Source organism: Salmo trutta, chromosome 19 (genome assembly GCF_901001165.1).
Source record: "Salmo trutta chromosome 19, fSalTru1.1, whole genome shotgun sequence".
NCBI lineage: Eukaryota > Metazoa > Chordata > Actinopteri > Salmoniformes > Salmonidae > Salmo > Salmo trutta.
This window is the reverse complement of record NC_042975.1, coordinates 8,933,767-8,950,974: the sequence shown is the minus strand read 5'-3', so window position 1 is coordinate 8,950,974 and position 17,208 is coordinate 8,933,767. Positions and strand designations below refer to the sequence as shown.

At 44.5% G+C, this 17,208-nt stretch overlaps 1 protein-coding gene across 1 annotated transcript in view; it reads right to left on the bottom strand.

Moving 5' to 3' along the window:
- LOC115153953 (ubiquitin domain-containing protein 2) overlaps positions 1-17,208 on the bottom strand; it is a 40,184-nt gene that overhangs the window by 4,894 nt on the left and 18,082 nt on the right. Inside the window, exon 2 of the mRNA XM_029699667.1 lies at positions 4,869-5,105. Within this exon, the coding sequence (XP_029555527.1) occupies positions 4,869-5,105 (237 nt within the window). The remainder of the gene's footprint in view (positions 1-4,868; positions 5,106-17,208) is intronic.

Sequence of the window (17,208 nt, the reverse complement as noted above, 5' to 3'; positions counted from 1 at the left end):
TTGGACCATGATAGTTTGTTGGTGATGTGGAAACCAAGGAACTTGAAACTCTCAACCTGCTCCACTGCAGCCCCGTCGATGAGACTGTCTGTCTGCCAGTGAATGCTGTGTAATAGAAGGTTTACCTCTGCTCTCTCAGCAGACACTGACAGCAGGTCTCAGCACCCAACCCAGCTAATCTGGACAAGGGGAAATACAAATTTTTGATTTACAACAAACCAGTGACACCCTGTCTGAGCCAAAATGGCCACCGATTGGCGGGGGAGATAAGGATGTCTCAGTGCACAATGGAGCGACTGTGGGAGAGAACGGGCTCTGGAGAGGAGGTTTACAATACAATACAACAATACCTCTTGGCCAAATCCATTTTCTGAAGGAGGCACTCAGGTAGCGTAGGTGACCTTGCTGAGAGCTTCCCAGACACTATCTAAAAGCTGCTGTACAACTTTGAAACAGGAATACTGTGTGATTACTATATTACACTACTGGTGATATGTCATGACAGAAACAAGAGGCAATGTGTGGCCAGTGTTTTCAACTTTATGAAGAGGAGTGTGTGTGTGTGTGTGTGTGTGTGTGTGTGTGTGTGTGTGTGTGTGTGTGTGTGTGTGTGTGTGTGGTGAGCATTAAGGCAGCTCCACAGATACACCAGGAAACATTGGTGATATTCTGCCTCTCAGCAGTAAAGTCATCCATCTAGAAAGGGAACCAACCACACAGCCAGGGGCCTGTGCTCCTGTCATTAGTTAGGTACGCTGTCTGTGAAGATAAACAGGTTGGGCCAGTCCAGAGACCGCCTGTGAAGATAAACAGGGTTGGGTCCGGTCGAGAGACCGCCTGTGAAGATAAACAGGGTTGGGTCCGGTCCAGAGACCGCCTGTGAAGATAAACAGGTTGGTCCGGTCCAGAGACCGTCTGTGAAGATTAACAGGGTTGGGTCCGGTCGAGAGACCGTCTGTGAAGATAAACAGGGTTGGGTCCGGTCGAGAGACCGTCTGTGAAGATAAACAGGGTTGGGTCCGGTCGAGAGACCGTCTGTGAAGATAAACAGGGTTGGGTCCGGTCGAGAGACCGTCTGTGAAGATAAACAGGTTGGGCCGGTCGAGAGACCGTCTGTGAAGATAAACAGGGTTGGGTCCGGTCCAGAGACCGCCTGTGAAGATAAACAGGTTGGTCCGGTCCAGAGACCGTCTGTGAAGATAAACAGGGTTGGGTCCGGTCGAGAGACCGTCTGTGAAGATAAACAGGGTTGGGTCCGGTCGAGAGACCGTCTGTGAAGATAAACAGGGTTGGGTCCGGTCGAGAGACCGTCTGTGAAGATAAACAGGTTGGGCCGGTCGAGAGACCGTCTGTGAAGATAAACAGGTTGGGCCGGTCGAGAGACCGTCTGTGAAGATAAACAGGGTTGGGTCCGGTCGAGAGACCGTCTGTGAAGATAAACAGGGTTGGGTCCGGTCGAGAGACCGTCTGTGAAGATAAACAGGGTTGGGTCCGGTCGAGAGACCGTCTGTGAAGATAAACAGGGTTGGGCCAGTAGGGGGACAGTCTTTCCTCTGGTCTACTCTACAGTAAGGGCTGTTGGACGGCCAGTAGGGGACAGTCTATCCTCTGGTCTACTCTACAGTAAGGGCTGTTGGACGGTCAGTAGGGGACAGTCTATCCTCTGGTCTACTCTACAGTAAGGGCTGTTGGACGGTCAGTAGGGGACAGTCTATCCTCTGGTCTACTCTACAGTAAGGGCTGTTGGACGGCCAGTAGGGGACAGTCTTTCCTCTGGTCTACTCTACAGTAAGGGCTGATGGACGGCCAGTAGGGGGACAGTCTATCCTCTGGTCTACTCTAAGGAGAATCCAATGCCCCTGCCCAGGATAGTAACAGGGACCCTGCCCAGGATAGTAACAGGGACCCTGCCCAGGATAGTAACAGGGACCTTAGGATGCCCAGGATAGTAACAGGGACCCTGCCCAGGATAGTAACAGGGACCTTAGGATGCCCAGGATAGTAACAGGGACCATGCCCAGGATAGTAACAGGGACCTTAGGATGCCCAGGATAGTAACAGGGACCTTAGGATGCCCAGGATAGTAACAGGGACCTTAGGATGCCCAGGATAGTAACAGGGACCCTTAGGATGCCCAGGATAGTAACAGGGACCTTAGGATGCCCAGGATAGTAACAGGGACCCTGCCCAGGATAGTAACAGGGACCTTAGGATGCCCAGGATAGTAACAGGGACCTTAGGATGCCCAGGATAGTAACAGGGACCTTAGGATGCCCAGGATAGTAACAGGGACCCTGCCCAGGATAGTAACAGGGACCCTGCCCAGGATAGTAACAGGGACCCTGCCCAGGATAGTAACAGGGACCCTGCCCAGGATAGTAACAGGGACCCTGCCCAGGATAGTAACAGGGACCTTAGGATGCCCAGGATAGTAACAGGACCCTGCCAGATAGTAACAGGGACCCTGCCCAGGATAGTACAGGGACCTTTAGGATGCCCAGGATAGTAACAGGGACCCTGCCCAGGATAGTAACAGGGACCTTAGGATGCCCAGGATAGTAACAGGACCCTGCCCAGGATAGTAACAGGGACCTTAGGATGCCCAGGATAGTAACAGGGACCCTGCCCAGGAGAGTAACAGGGACCTTAGGATGCCCAGGATAGTAACAGGGACCCTGCCCAGGATAGTAACAGGGACCTTAGGATGCCCAGGATAGTAACAGGGACCCTGCCCAGGATAGTAACAGGGACCCTGCCCAGGATAGTAACAGGGACCTTAGGATGCCCAGGATAGTAACAGGGACCCTGCCCAGGATAGTAACAGGGACCCTGCCCAGGATAGTAACAGGGACCCTGCCCAGGATAGTAACAGGGACCTTAGGATGCCCAGGATAGTAACAGGGACCCTGCCCAGGATAGTAACAGGACCCTGCCCAGGATAGTAACAGGGACCCTGCCCAGGATAGTAACAGGGACCCTGCCCAGGATAGTAACAGGGACCCTGCCCAGGATAGTAACAGGGACCCTGCCCAGGATAGTAACAGGGACCTTAGGATGAGATGTTCAACCCAGGTTCTGTGGTACCAAAGATCTCACTGCACTTCTCTCTCTTTCCAAAATGGCCACAATTGCTGGTGGACAAAATGACTCCCTCCCAATATAAAGACCTCTGATTGGTGAAAGGAAGCAGTAAATGCAACTCATTACTACTCTTATACTTTTACCAAAAAGAAAGAGAGAGAGAGAGAGAGAGAGAGAGAGAGAGAGAGAGAGAGAGAGAAGGCAAGAGAAAATGAGGTAATGGAAAGAAAAGAGGACATAGCGCAGAGAGAGGAAGTAGATGATGAGATGACAGAGAGAGAGAGAGAGAGAGAGAGAGAGAGAGAGAGAGAGAGAGAGAGAGAGAGAGAGAGAGAGAGAGAGAGAGAGAGAGAGGAGGCAAGAGAAAATGAGGTAATGGAAAAGAAAAGAGGACATAGCGCAGAGAGAGGAAGTAGATGATGAGATGACAGAGAGAGAGAGAGAGAGAGAGAGAGAGAGAGAGAAGGCAAGAGAAAATGAGGTAATGGAAAAGAAAAGAGGACATAGCGCAGAGAGATAAAGGTCTAGATGTGACGTTGATAGAGAGTCACACTGAAGAGAGAGATGTCTGTGTGTCTTATCGTGTGTCAGTGTTACACTATGACAGAGAGGGGACAGATAGAGAGATGTCTGTGTGTCTTATCGTGTGTCAGTGTTACACTATGACAGAGAGGGGACAGATAGAGAGATGTCTGTGTGTCTTATCGTGTGTCAGTGTTACACTATGACAGAGAGGGGACAGATAGAGAGATGTCTGTGTGTCTTATCGTGTGTCAGTGTTACACTATGACAGAGAGGGGACAGATAGAGAGATGTCTGTGTGTCTTATCGTGTGTCAGTGTTACACTATGACAGAGAGGGGACAGATAGAGAGATGTCTGTGTGTCTTATCGTGTGTCAGTGTTACACTATGACAGAGAGGGGACAGATAGAGAGATGTCTGTGTGTCTTATCGTGTGTCAGTGTTACACTATGACAGAGAGGGGACAGATAGAGAGATGTCTGTGTGTCTTATCGTGTGTCAGTGTTACACTATGACAGAGAGGGGACAGATAGAGAGATGTCTGTGTGTCTTATCGTGTGTCAGTGTTACACTATGACAGAGAGGGGACAGATAGAGAGATGTCTGTGTGTCTTATCGTGTGTCAGTGTTACACTATGACAGAGAGGGGACAGATAGAGAGATGTCTGTGTGTCTTATCGTGTGTCAGTGTTACACTATGACAGAGAGGGGACAGATAGAGAGATGTCTGTGTGTCTTATCGTGTGTCAGTGTTACACTATGACAGAGAGGGGACAGATAGAGAGATGTCTGTGTGTCTTATCGTGTGTCAGTGTTACACTATGACAGAGATGGGACAGATAGAGAGATGTCTGTGTGTCTTATCGTGTGTCAGTGTTACACTATGACAGAGATGGGACAGACAGAGAGATGTCTGTGTGTCTTATCGTGTGTCAGTGTTACACTATGACAGAGAGGGGACAGATAGAGAGATGTCTGTGTGTCTTATCGTGTGTCAGTGTTACACTATGACAGAGAGGGGACAGATAGAGAGATGTCTGTGTGTCTTATCGTGTGTCAGTGTTACACTATGACAGAGAGGGGACAGATAGAGCTTCTAGAGGGCAGGGGTCTATGGAGGGTGTTACGTATTGTGTGGTAGCGTTACAGCGGCCCCGCCTGGGCCACTTCATGGCAGTGTTATGTTACAGGCTAACAGACATACAGAAAAGATAGACAGAGACATAGAGATGATAGAGGAGCAGATGTGTGTGGTGTGTCGTACCGTGTGGCAGTGTTATGCTGGCCCCGTCGATGATGGCCTGGGCCAATTCATGGTCGTTGCTCTCAAAGGCTTGGGCGGCGGCCTTGAGCGCGTCCCAGATCTCCTTGCGTCCCTCGAAGGCGGGCGCAGTGTCCCAGAACTCATCCCGCTTACTGCGCAGCTGGCCGTCCGTCATGGGATAGTCACTCTTCCATTTGGGCTTCTCTCTCTTCAAGGCCTGGTTACGCCCCAGAGCCACTGAGAGAGAGAGAGAGGGAGAGACAGAACCCGAGAGAAAGAGAGAGAGAGGGAGGGAGAGACAGAACCCGAGAGAAAGAGAGACAGAACCCGAGAGACGAGAGACAGAGGGAGGGAGAGAGACATGGTTCAAATGAAAGAGTAATGATTGGACATAACCTTGTGAAAACATTCTCAGTTTAAATCCCAGCTGTTCAAGTCCTCTCTGTGAACCATTCCACTATCAGGGTGATGTGTTGGCTTTGTGCCATCACTGCAATGCACAGGAGGTTGGTGGCACCTTAATTGGGGAGAACCGTCTCGTAATAATGACTGGATCGGAATCAGTGGAATGGTATCAAATTCATGAAACACATGGTTTCCAGGTGATGCCATTCCATTTGCTCTGTTCCCATTCATTACTGAGCCGTTCTCCACTCAGCAGCCTCCTGTGTTCTAATGTTGTTCTAATGGGGAGGGGAGGTTTACTGGGGAAAGCATCTGGCTGCCATTATCCACCACCTCTGCTCTGGGACTGACTAGAGAGAGAGAGAGAGAGAGAGAGAGAGAGAGAGAGAGAGAGAGAGAGAGAGAGAGAGAGAGAGAGAGAAAGAGAGAGAGAGAGAGACTGCTCTCCTAGGGTGGTGCTGCTGATGTTGTGGGTTCCATCCACATGTCTCTCTCACAGCAGATGTGTTGAGAAATACTTTAAGAAATTAGGAGATGGGACACTCCATTCCATTATTATTAACACCCATTGTGTTGCCCGTAAGTTGTCAATGGGCCACGTGGTGCATTCTGGGTATAATTCCACAAAGAGCACACTCCTTCAAAGAGTCAATAGGAGTAATTTGGGTGCTTGCTCCAAAACCCCCAATTAGCATGAATTACGTGAATAATATCGTTTAGTTTTGAAATCATGACATTACGTACTTTAGAGGAAAATAGGCAGGTTTCTCGACTCATACCCTGACCTTTAGAAGGGATTAGGGCTGGGCGATATGGCCAAAATATTTAATGGTATTTTTAGTTGTTGAATAATAAAGGCTCTACATTTGCTTTATGAGTAGTGAGTGATCCCAGGGTGCTTTATGAGTAGTGAGTGATCCCAGGGTGCTTTATGAGTAGTGAGTGATCCCAGGGTGCTTTAGGAGCAGTGAGTGATCCCAGGGTGCTATATGAGCAGTGAGTGATCCCAGGGTGCTTTATGAGTAGTGAGTGATCCCAGGGTGCTTTATGAGTAGTGAGTGATCCCAGGGTGCTTTATGAGCAGTGAGTGATCCCAGGGTGCTTTATGAGTAGTGAGTGATCCCAGGGTGCTTTATGAGTAGTGAGTGATCCCAGGGTGCTATATGAGCAGTGAGTGATCCCAGGGTGCTTTATGAGCAGTGAGTGATCCCAGGGTGCTTTATGAGTAGTGAGTGATCCCAGGGTGCTTTATGAGTAGTGAGTGATCCCAGGGTGCTTTATGAGTAGTGAGTGATCCCAGGGTGCTTTATGAGTAGTGAGTGATCCCAGGGTGCTTTATGAGTAGTGAGTGATCCCAGGGTGCTTTATGGGTAGTGAGTGATCCCAGGGTGCTTTATGAGTAGTGAGTGATCCCAGGGTGCTTTATGAGTAGTGAGTGATCCCAGGGTGCTTTATGAGTAGTGAGTGATCCCAGGATGGCAACACATACATTCTAAATGATTTCAATGAGTCTTTCTCCATTCTGATGCTGATTCTCATGCTGATTTAGGCTTACACCAGCATTGGTATCAGGCTGTATCAGCTAGCTACGTTTGCTCTGACTCAGTACATTTATTAGCTAGCGAGCTAGCCAGCTAACTAGCGATTAGCATTAGTGGCTAACACGATTTAGCTAAAACTTGCTAAGAAAAAAACAAACTAGATGTTTGCTGATGTAAGAAACACAAACTAATAGTGTAGTTATAGAACGCTAGTGGATTTATATTAAGAAGCAAAGTGGAAACAACATCATTGTCATCAACATTGTTTAATGTGCTGCATTGACCATAAAGACTGAACGCAAGTGTGAAAAACCCCAGCCACCCCAGTCATAGACTGTTTTCTCTACTACCGCATGGCAAGCGGTACCGGAGTGCCAAGTCTAGGACAAAAAGGCTTCTCAACAGTTTTTATCCCCAAGCCATAAGACTCCTGAACAGGTAACCAAATGGTTACCTGGACTATTTGCATTGTGTGCCCCCCCCCCCCCACCCCTCTTTACACTGCTGCTACTCTCTGTTTATCATATATGCATAGTCACTTTAACTATACATTCATGTACATACTACCTCAATTGGGCCGACCAACCAGTGCTCCCGCACATTGGCTAACCAGGCTATCTGTATTGTGTCCCACCACCCACCACCCGCCAACCCCTCTTTACGCTACTGCTACTCTCTGTTCATCATATATGCATAGTCCCTTTAATCATATCTACATGTACATACTACCTCAATCAGCCTGACTAACTGGTGTCTGTATGTAGCCTCGGCGCATGTGACAAATAAACTTTGATTTGATTTGGTCAAGTGACAACAAATGCGCTTCTTGAGTGACAGAGAGCGGGGCTAGGTGAGGAAAGCGGCTTGGAATCAGAGCAGAGAGGGATGACTCAAGTAGAGGTGTAAACAATAAAATGGACGTTAAACACGGCTAATCACATTTAACAAACCAAACATTCAAATACCGCTATAGAAGGTAAAGTTAAAACTCAAACCGGTCCCTGCATCAATGAACGACCGATATTGGCCTTTTCTAGTTCTAGTCTATCGGCCATTCTTTAGCGGCTTTGCCAATAGTCCTTCTACATAGTCATTCTACATGCCAAGTCAACAAACAGATTACCGACCATTTCGAATCCCACCGCACCTTCTCTGCTATGCAATCTGGTTTCAGAGCTGGTCATGGGTGCACCTCAGCCACGCTCAAGGTCCTAAACGACATCATAACCACCATCAATAAAAGACAGTACTGTGCAGCTGTATTCATCGACCTGGCCAAGGCTTTCGACTCTGTCAATCACCACATCCTCATTGGCAGACTCAACAGCCTTGGTTTCTCAAATGACTGCCTCGCCTGGTTCACCAACTACTTCTCAGATAGAGTTCAGTGTGTCAAATCGGAGGGCCTGTTGTCCTGACCTCTGGCAGTCTCTATGGGGGTGCCACAGGGTTCAATTCTTGGACTAACTCTTTTCTCTGTATACATTAATGATATCGCTCTTGCTGCTGGTGAGTCTCTGATCCACCTATACGCAGACGACACCATTCTGTATACTTCTGGCCCTTCTTTGGACACTGTGTTAACAACCCTCCAGACAAGCTTAAATGCCATACAACTCTCCTTCCGTGGCCTCCAACTGCTCTTAAATACAAGTAAAACTAAATGCATGCTCTTCAACCGATCGCTGCCTGCACCTGCCCGCCCGTCCAGCATCACTACTCTGGACGGTTCTGACTTAGAATATGTGGACAACTATAAATACCTGGGTGTCTGGTTAGACTGTAAACTCTCCTTCCAGACTCACATCAAACATCTCCAATCCAAAGTTAAATCTAGAATTGGCTTCCTATTTCGCAACAAAGCATCCTTCACTCATGCTGCCAAACATACCCTCGTAAAACTGACCATCCTACCGATCCTCGACTTCGGCGATGTCATTTACAAAATAGCCTCCAATACCCTACTCAATAAACTGGATGCAGTCTATCACAGTGCCATCCGTTTTGTCACCAAAGCCCCATATACTACCCACCACTGCGACCTGTACGCTCTCGTTGGCTGGCCCTCGCTTCATACTCATCGCCAAACCCACTGGCTCCAGGTCATCTACAAGACCCTGCTAGGTAAAGTCCTCCCTTATCTCAGCTCACTGGTCACCATAGCAGCACCCACCTGTAGCACGCGCTCCAGTAGGTATATCTCTCTGGTCACCCCCAAAGCCAATTCCTCCTTTGGTCGTCTCTCCTTCCAGTTCTCTGCTGCCAATGACTGGAACGAACTACAAAAATCTCTGAAACTGGAAACACTTATCTCCCTCACTAGCTTTAAGCACCAGCTGTCAGAGCAGCTCACAGATCACTGCACCTGTACATAGCCCATCTATAATTTAGCCCAAACTACTACCTCTTCCCCTACTGTATTTATTTATTTATTTTGCTCCTTTGCACCCCATTATTTATATTTCTACTTTGCACTTTCTTCTACTACAAATCTACCATTCCAGTGTTTTACTTGCTATATTGTATTTACTTTGCCACCATGGCCTTTTTGCCTTTACCTCCCTTATCTCACCGCATTTGCTCACATTGTATATAGACTTGTTTGTTTTACTCCATGTGTAACTCTATGTTGTTGTATGTGTCGAACTGCTTTGCTTTATCTTGGCCAGGTCGCAATTTTAAATGAGAACTTGTTCTCAACTAGCCTACCTGGTTAAATAAAGGTGAAATAAAATAAAATAAATAGCAAAACTACTACTATGCCAGCCACCACTCACCTCCTGAGCCATGAACACTGCACAATGACGTCATTGTAAATAAGAATTTGTTCTTAATAACTGACTTGCCTAGTTAAATAAAGGTTAAATAAATAAAACATATATAAAAAAAATGTAAATGAGCACTGCACAATGCTGAGTTATGCATGCAATAAGCAAGCTAACTAGCTAAGCAGACAGCTATCTGACATGTTAGCAAAGACTACGGATAACTAACCCTTCATCTGTGGTGTTAGCTAGCTATATTAGCTACTATGCTAGCTAGCTGGCCAGATAAACATGGTGCCAAGATATCAGATAGGAGCTAATAGCCAACATAGCTAGTTGACGTTAAATGGTTATCATTATGAACATGCACCATTTTCGGCAACAAGCCATCTGACTTGCGGTGTAATCAGTTTCTAAACCTCTTTGGTGTAATGTTAGCTATTTACTAGTATCCTGATCTGACCAGACACACTCGTATCTGTAAATTGACAGTTGACAGTCGGATTAAATTATTGCCGTAATGGGGAAAGAAGGAAGTGTTTTAAAATGCCTAAATAAAGGTTGGCAATAGGTTTAGCTACCTAAGAATCTTCCTGCATGTTTATGGACCCAGAAAGCTGTAGAAGCGTTCTCACTTCTCAAACTATGGGCAGATTTAAGTCATTCAGACAGAACTTGCATCGTCGTTAAATCTTTTTTTTCTACCCTCACTCTCCTTGTTAGATATTATGCACATTTATGGCTTGGTAGCAAATGGCATCGCCATTGAGCTAGTTATGATAGTAGAAGTAAACAGCAGCCAGCAAGTGATATGAGTGATGGAAAGAGATGCGAAAAGGGGCTCAGTTACAGCCTCACTGTATCCAATCTTAGTAGTAGGATCAAGTTACAATCCGCCCATTTCTTGACAGATAGCTGAACTAGCCAATTGAGTTGTTTCAAATTTCGTCCTAGCAGCTGAGTTGTTTAGAGATGCATCCTGACAGCTGAAAAAAAAAAATCCTGATCACAGAAAATTACCAAAATAATACTAGTTTCATAAGCATCCGTGATCCCAAATCATTAAGTTACGTTGGACCCATTTGGATTGAATAGATGTTATTCAATATAGTCAAACTAAAAGCAGTGCCTATATGATGTCCTTCCATACAGGCTTGACATGGAGTGATGCTAATAGAAGTCCCACATGGAAGGAGTGCAGATTGTCATCTGTAGCACCATAGACACTGGTCAGCCAAAACAAGCTCAATAACTCCTATTGAATATGCATTCACCTGTATTGTGAGTAAGCCTACAGTATGCCATCCTAATTTACCCAGTTTATCAAGAAACCATTCAAATAAAATTAATTCCATTATGTTGTTATGTAGTTAGGTTGGTAAAAAACAAAGCCAAATGTATTGTTTGATTCAAAAATAGATGCATTAATGCATACATGGCTGTCTGGAAAATGTTATGGTAATTGTTTTTAAATGTAATGATATTGAATATCTGTGTAAAATATCGTCCATTGGCCTCCTTAGCCCCCCCCAAACTGGTATCAGCCCTAAAACATCCATATCGGTCGTTCTCTAATGACAATGTGAACTTGATTGGTCGTCAGTCCGCTGGGCGGTATGTTATCCTCATTTCATTGGTCAATGAGTTTCCCCATCTCCTAATTACTTAAAAGTATTTCTGGTGTGTTCCACAGCCGTTGTCATGGACACCCAGCTTCTTGGCAGAGAGAGGCCGAACCGGCTGCTGTCAGTCCATTAATGGGGACTTATAGTGTTCTCACACGGAGAACGGTCTCCATAGGTTTAGTGGTCACACACACACTCATGGTTACACCCAATCTTTGTTGTGACTAGGGGAGTGGAATTTGGTAGGTTAAAGTGGGTGGGTAACAGGGTTTCCGTTAGCTGGTAATAGCCGGCTTTTGTTAGATAACATTTTTTAGAAAAACGGATAAATAAAATTGTTGCTGTCCAATTGTCCAGGAGAAGTATAAAAAAATATATTTTGCAAAGTAATGCTTTTTAGCCTATTCATTGATGGAAAAACCAGTTGATGGAAATACACTTGACTGGTCATTCTAATCGGTCTATAGGTGAATTAGCATAACTTAGTAGAATTCCATTTGTATTTATTATGGATCCCCATTAGCTGCGGCCAAAGCAGCAGCTACTCTTCCTGGGGTCCAGCAACATTAAATCAGTTTAGACATTTTTAAAACATTACAATACATTCACAGATTTCACAACACACTGTGCCCTCAGGCCCCTACTCCACCACTACCACATATCTATAGTACTAAATCCATGTGTACGTGTGTGTATAGTGCGTATGTTATCGTGTGTGTGTATACATGTGTCTGTGCCTGTGTTTGTGTTGCTTCACAGTCCCCGCTGTTCCATAAGGTGTTTTTGTTTCATGTTTTTGAAACCTGATTTTACTGCTTGGCTGGTGTGTACAGTATATTCCTTATCTTATTTATCACATGCATACAGAGCCTTAGAGTAGAACATCTGCCAGACAGCACAAGAGCTGGTTGGGGTAATGTATCTGTCAGTCTGGACACAGTTTGATAGGTTAAAGTGGGTGGGGTAATGTATCTGTCAGTCTGAACACAGGTATATAGGTTAAAGTGGGTGGGGTAATGTATCTGCAAGTCTGAACACAGTTTGGCAGGTTAAAGTGGGTGGGGTAATGTATCTGTCAGTCTGAACACAGTTTTATAGGTTAAAGTGGGTGGGGTAATGTATCTGTCAGTCTGAACACAGTTTGGCAGGTTAAAGTGGGTGGGGTAATGTATCTGTCAGTCTGAACACAGTTTTATAGGTTAAAGTTGGTGGGGTAATGTATCTGTCAGTCTGGACACAGTTTGGCAGGTTAAAGTGGGTGGGGTAATGTATCTGTCAGTCTGAACACAGTTTGGCAGGTTAAAGTGGGTGGGGTAATGTATCTGTCTGTCTGAACACAGTGTTATAGGTTAAAGTGGGTGGGGTAATGTATCTGTCAGTCTGAACACAGTGTTATAGGTTAAAGTGGGTGGGGTAATGTATCTGTCAGTCTGAACACAGTTTTCTAGGTTAAAGTGGGTGGGGTAATGTATCTGTCAGTCTGGACACAGTTTGATAGGTTAAAGTGGGTGGGGTAATGTATCTGTCAGTCTGAACACAGTTTTCTAGGTTAAAGTGGGTGGGGTAATGTATCTGTCAGTCTGGACACAGTTTGATAGGTTAAAGTGGGTGGGGTAATGTATCTGTCAGTCTGAACACAGTTTTCTAGGTTAAAGTGGGTGGGGTAATGTATCTGTCAGTCTGGACACAGTTTGGCAGGTTAAAGTGGGTGGGGTAATGTATCTGTCAGTCTGAACACAGTTTTCTAGGTTAAAGTGGGTGGGGTAATGTATCTGTCAGTCTGGACACAGTTTGATAGGTTAAAGTCGGTGGGGTAATGTATCTGTCAGTCTGAACACAGTTTTATAGGTTAAAGTGGGTGGGGTAATGTATCTGTCAGTCTGAACACAGTTTGGTAGGTTAAAGTGGGTGGGGTAATGTATCTGTCAGTCTGAACACAGGTATATAGGTTAAAGTGGGTGGGGTAATGTATCTGTCAGTCTGAACACAGTTTTATAGGTTAAAGTGGGTGGGGTAATGTATCTGTCAGTCTGAACACAGTTTGGCAGGTTAAAGTGGGTGGGGTAATGTATCTGTCAGTCTGAACACAGTTTGGCAGGTTAAAGTGGGTGGGGTAATGTATCTGTCAGTCTGAACACAGTTTGGCAGGTTAAAGTGGGTGGGGTAATGTATCTGTCAGTCTGAACACAGTTTTATAGGTTAAAGTGGGTGGGGTAATGTATCTGTCAGTCTGAACACAGTTTTATAGGTTAAAGTGGGTGGGGTAATGTATCTGTCAGTCTGAACACAGTTTGGCAGGTTAAAGTGGGTGGGGTAATGTATCTGTCAGTCTGAACACAGTTTGGCAGGTTAAAGTGGGTGGGGTAATGTATCTGTCTGTCTGAACACAGTTTGATAGGTTAAAGTGGGTGGGGTAATGTATCTGTCAGTCTGGACACAGTTTGGCAGGTTAAAGTGGGTGGGGTAATGTATCTGTCAGTCTGAACACAGTTTTATAGGTTAAAGTGGGTGGGGTAATGTATCTGTCAGTCTGAACACAGTGTTATAGGTTAAAGTGGGTGGGGTAATGTATCTGTCAGTCTGGACACAGTTTGGCAGGTTAAAGTGGGTGGGGTAATGTATCTGTCTGTCTGAACACAGTTTGATAGGTTAAAGTGGGTGGGGTAATGTATCTGTCAGTCTGAACACAGTTTGGCAGGTTAAAGTGGGTGGGGTAATGTATCTGTCTGTCTGAACACAGTTTGATAGGTTAAAGTGGGTGGGGTAATGCATCTGTCAGTCTGGACACAGTTTGGCAGGTTAAAGTGGGTGGGGTAATGTATCTGTCAGTCTGAACACAGTTTGATAGGTTAAAGTGGGTGGGGTAATGTATCTGTCAGTCTGAACACAGTTTGGCAGGTTAAAGTGGGTGGGGTAATGTATCTGTCAGTCTGAACACAGTTTGATAGGTTAAAGTGGGTGGGGTAATGTATCTGTCAGTCTGAACACAGTTTTATAGGTTAAAGTGGGTGGGGTAATGTATCTGTCAGTCTGAACACAGTTTGATAGGTTAAAGTGGGTGGGGTAATGTATCTGTCAGTGTACAGTAAGAGAGGAGAGAGAGCTCATGCGTTGTCAGACCACTCCACATGCATCAATAATTCAGTCATATGGGATGAATCAGTGCACCGTTCTTCCCTTTCTCATAGCTGACCCAGAAACTATCAGTCTATACTGAGTGAGAAGACTCCTGACAAATATTACAGCCACATATTTCCCTCAGATCTCACAGACCAACAAAGAATTTGAAAACAAACCAAATATTGGAAAAACTCCCTTATCTGTTAGACAAAATACCAGTGTGCCATCACATCAGCAAGATGTGTGACCTGTTGCCACAAGAAAAGGGCAACCAGTGAATAACAAACATCTTTGTAAATACAACAAATATTTATTTGTTTATACAGAGAGGAAGAGAGAAGAGAGAGAGATAGTTAGCTGACATGGATACAGAGAGACAGAGAGAAGAGAGAAAGAATGAGAGCTAGAAAGAGGAGAGATAGTTAGCTGACATAGATACAGAGAGAGAGACAGAGAGAAGAGAGAGAAAGAATGAGAGATAGAAAGAGAGGAGAGATAGCTGACAGATACAGAGAGAGAGAGACAGAGAGAGAAGAGAGAGAAATAAAGAATGAGAGATAGAAAAAGGAGAGATAGTTAGCTGACATACATCCAGAGAGAGAGGAAGCAGTGTGACTGACTGATGCTAGGACAGTAAAAGGTTGAAATAATAACAGACAGACAGAGGCCTTGCTTGCGTATCACCTGATCTAGATTGACCCAGTCTGAGTCTCCCCCCACGCAGCCCACTGTTTATAGGCAGGTCAAATGAATGAGCCATTTCCTCATCTGCGTCACCATCTTCCATTTTCATTTCCTGCCACAGGCAGACCAGTGACGCAGATAGCAAACCTTTGCTTTGACAGACACACACAGCTGCCCCCTAAGTCTACCTCGTTTTAATGAGAAGCCCTTCCTGTAACTTACAGAGGAGGAGTGGCCGACAGCATTCACCAGTCAGTGTACTATGTAGTACTGTTCAACAGTGTACTAAACACAACTGATTTCATCCTGAATTCAACAGTGTACTAAACACAACTGATTTCATCCTGAATTCAAGAGTGTACTAAACACAACTGATTTCATCCTGAATTCAACAGTGTACTAAACACAACTGATTTCATCCTGAATTCAAGAGTGTACTAAACACAACTGATTTCATCCTGAATTCAACAGTGTACTAAACACAACTGATTTCATCCTGAATTCAACAGTGTACTAAACACAACTGATTTCATCCTGAATTCAACAGTGTACTAAACACAACTGATTTCATCCTGAATTCAATAGTGTACTAAACACAACTGATTTCATCCTGATTTAGACCATAACTACACAGAGAACATGTGGTGATATAGTGTAACATGACAACAACCTACTTCAAACTATCCACTGCTCAAATCAAATCAAATGTTATTGGTCACATACACATGGTTAGCAGATGTTAATGCGAGTGTAGCGAAATGCTTGTGCTTCTAGTTCCGACCGTGCAGTAATATCTAACAAGTAATCTAACAATTCCCCAACAACTACCTAATACACACTAATCTAAAGGGGTGAATGAGTTGTGAAATTGTTAGGTTAGATTATTTGTTAGATATTACTGCACGGTCGGAATTAGAAGCACAAGCATTACGCTACACTCGCATTAACATCTGCTAACCATGTGTATGTGACAAATAAAAATTGATTTGAGAATACGTACATATAAGCATATGGATGAGCGATGGCCGAGTGACATAGGCAAGGTGCAATAGATGGTATAAAATACAGTATATACATATGATATGAGTAATGTAAGATATGTAAACATTATTAAAGTGGTATTATTTAAAGTGACTAGTGATTCATTGGCACTTTAAATAATACCACTTTAATAATGTTTACATATCTTACATTACTCATATCATATGTATATACTGTATTTTATACCATCTATTGCACCTTGCCTATGCCGCTCGGCCATCGCTCATCCATATATTTATAAGTACATATTGTTTAACTACAACTGTTTAAAAGACATAGCCTGAATACATCTACTACCCAAGAATAGTAAAGCCCCCTTTACTGGCTCAAATAGCCAACCAATCAGCCTGTTAACAACCCTTAGTAAACTTCTGGAAAAAATGGTGTTTGACCAGATACAATACTATTTCACAGTAAAGAAATTGACAACAGACTTTCAGCATGCTTATAGGGAAGGACACTCAACAAGCACAGCAATTACACAAATGACTGATGATTGGCTGAGAGAAACTGATGATAAAATGATTGTGGGGGCTGTCTTGTTAGACTTCAGTGCAGCTTTTGACATTATTGATCATAGTCTGCTGCTGGAAAAACTTATGTGTTATGGCTTTACACCCCCTGCTATAATGTGGATAAAGGGTTATTTGTCTAACAGAACACAGAGGGTGTTCTTTAATGGAAGCCTTTCAAATATAATCCAGTTAGAATCAGGAATTCCACAGGGTAGCTGTTTAGGCCCTTTGCTTTATAAAGTTTTTACTAACGACATGCCACTAACTTTGAGTAAAGCCAGAGTGTCTATGTATGCGGATGACTCAACACTTTACACGTCAGCTACTACAGTGACTGAAATGACTGCAACACTCATCAAAGAGCTGCAGTTAGTTTCAGAGTGGGTGGCAAGGAATAAGTTAGCCCTAAATATTTCTAAAACTAAAAGCATTGTATTAGGAACAAAACACTCACTAAACCCTAAACCTCATCTAAATATTGTAATAAATCATGTGGAAATTGAGCAAGTTGAGAGAACTAAACTGCTTGGAGTAAAACTAGATTGTAAACTGTCATGGTCAAAACTGTAATAAAGCGATGCTCTGCCTTCTTAACAACACTATCAACAAGGCAGGTCCTACAGGCCCTAGTTTTGTTGCACCTT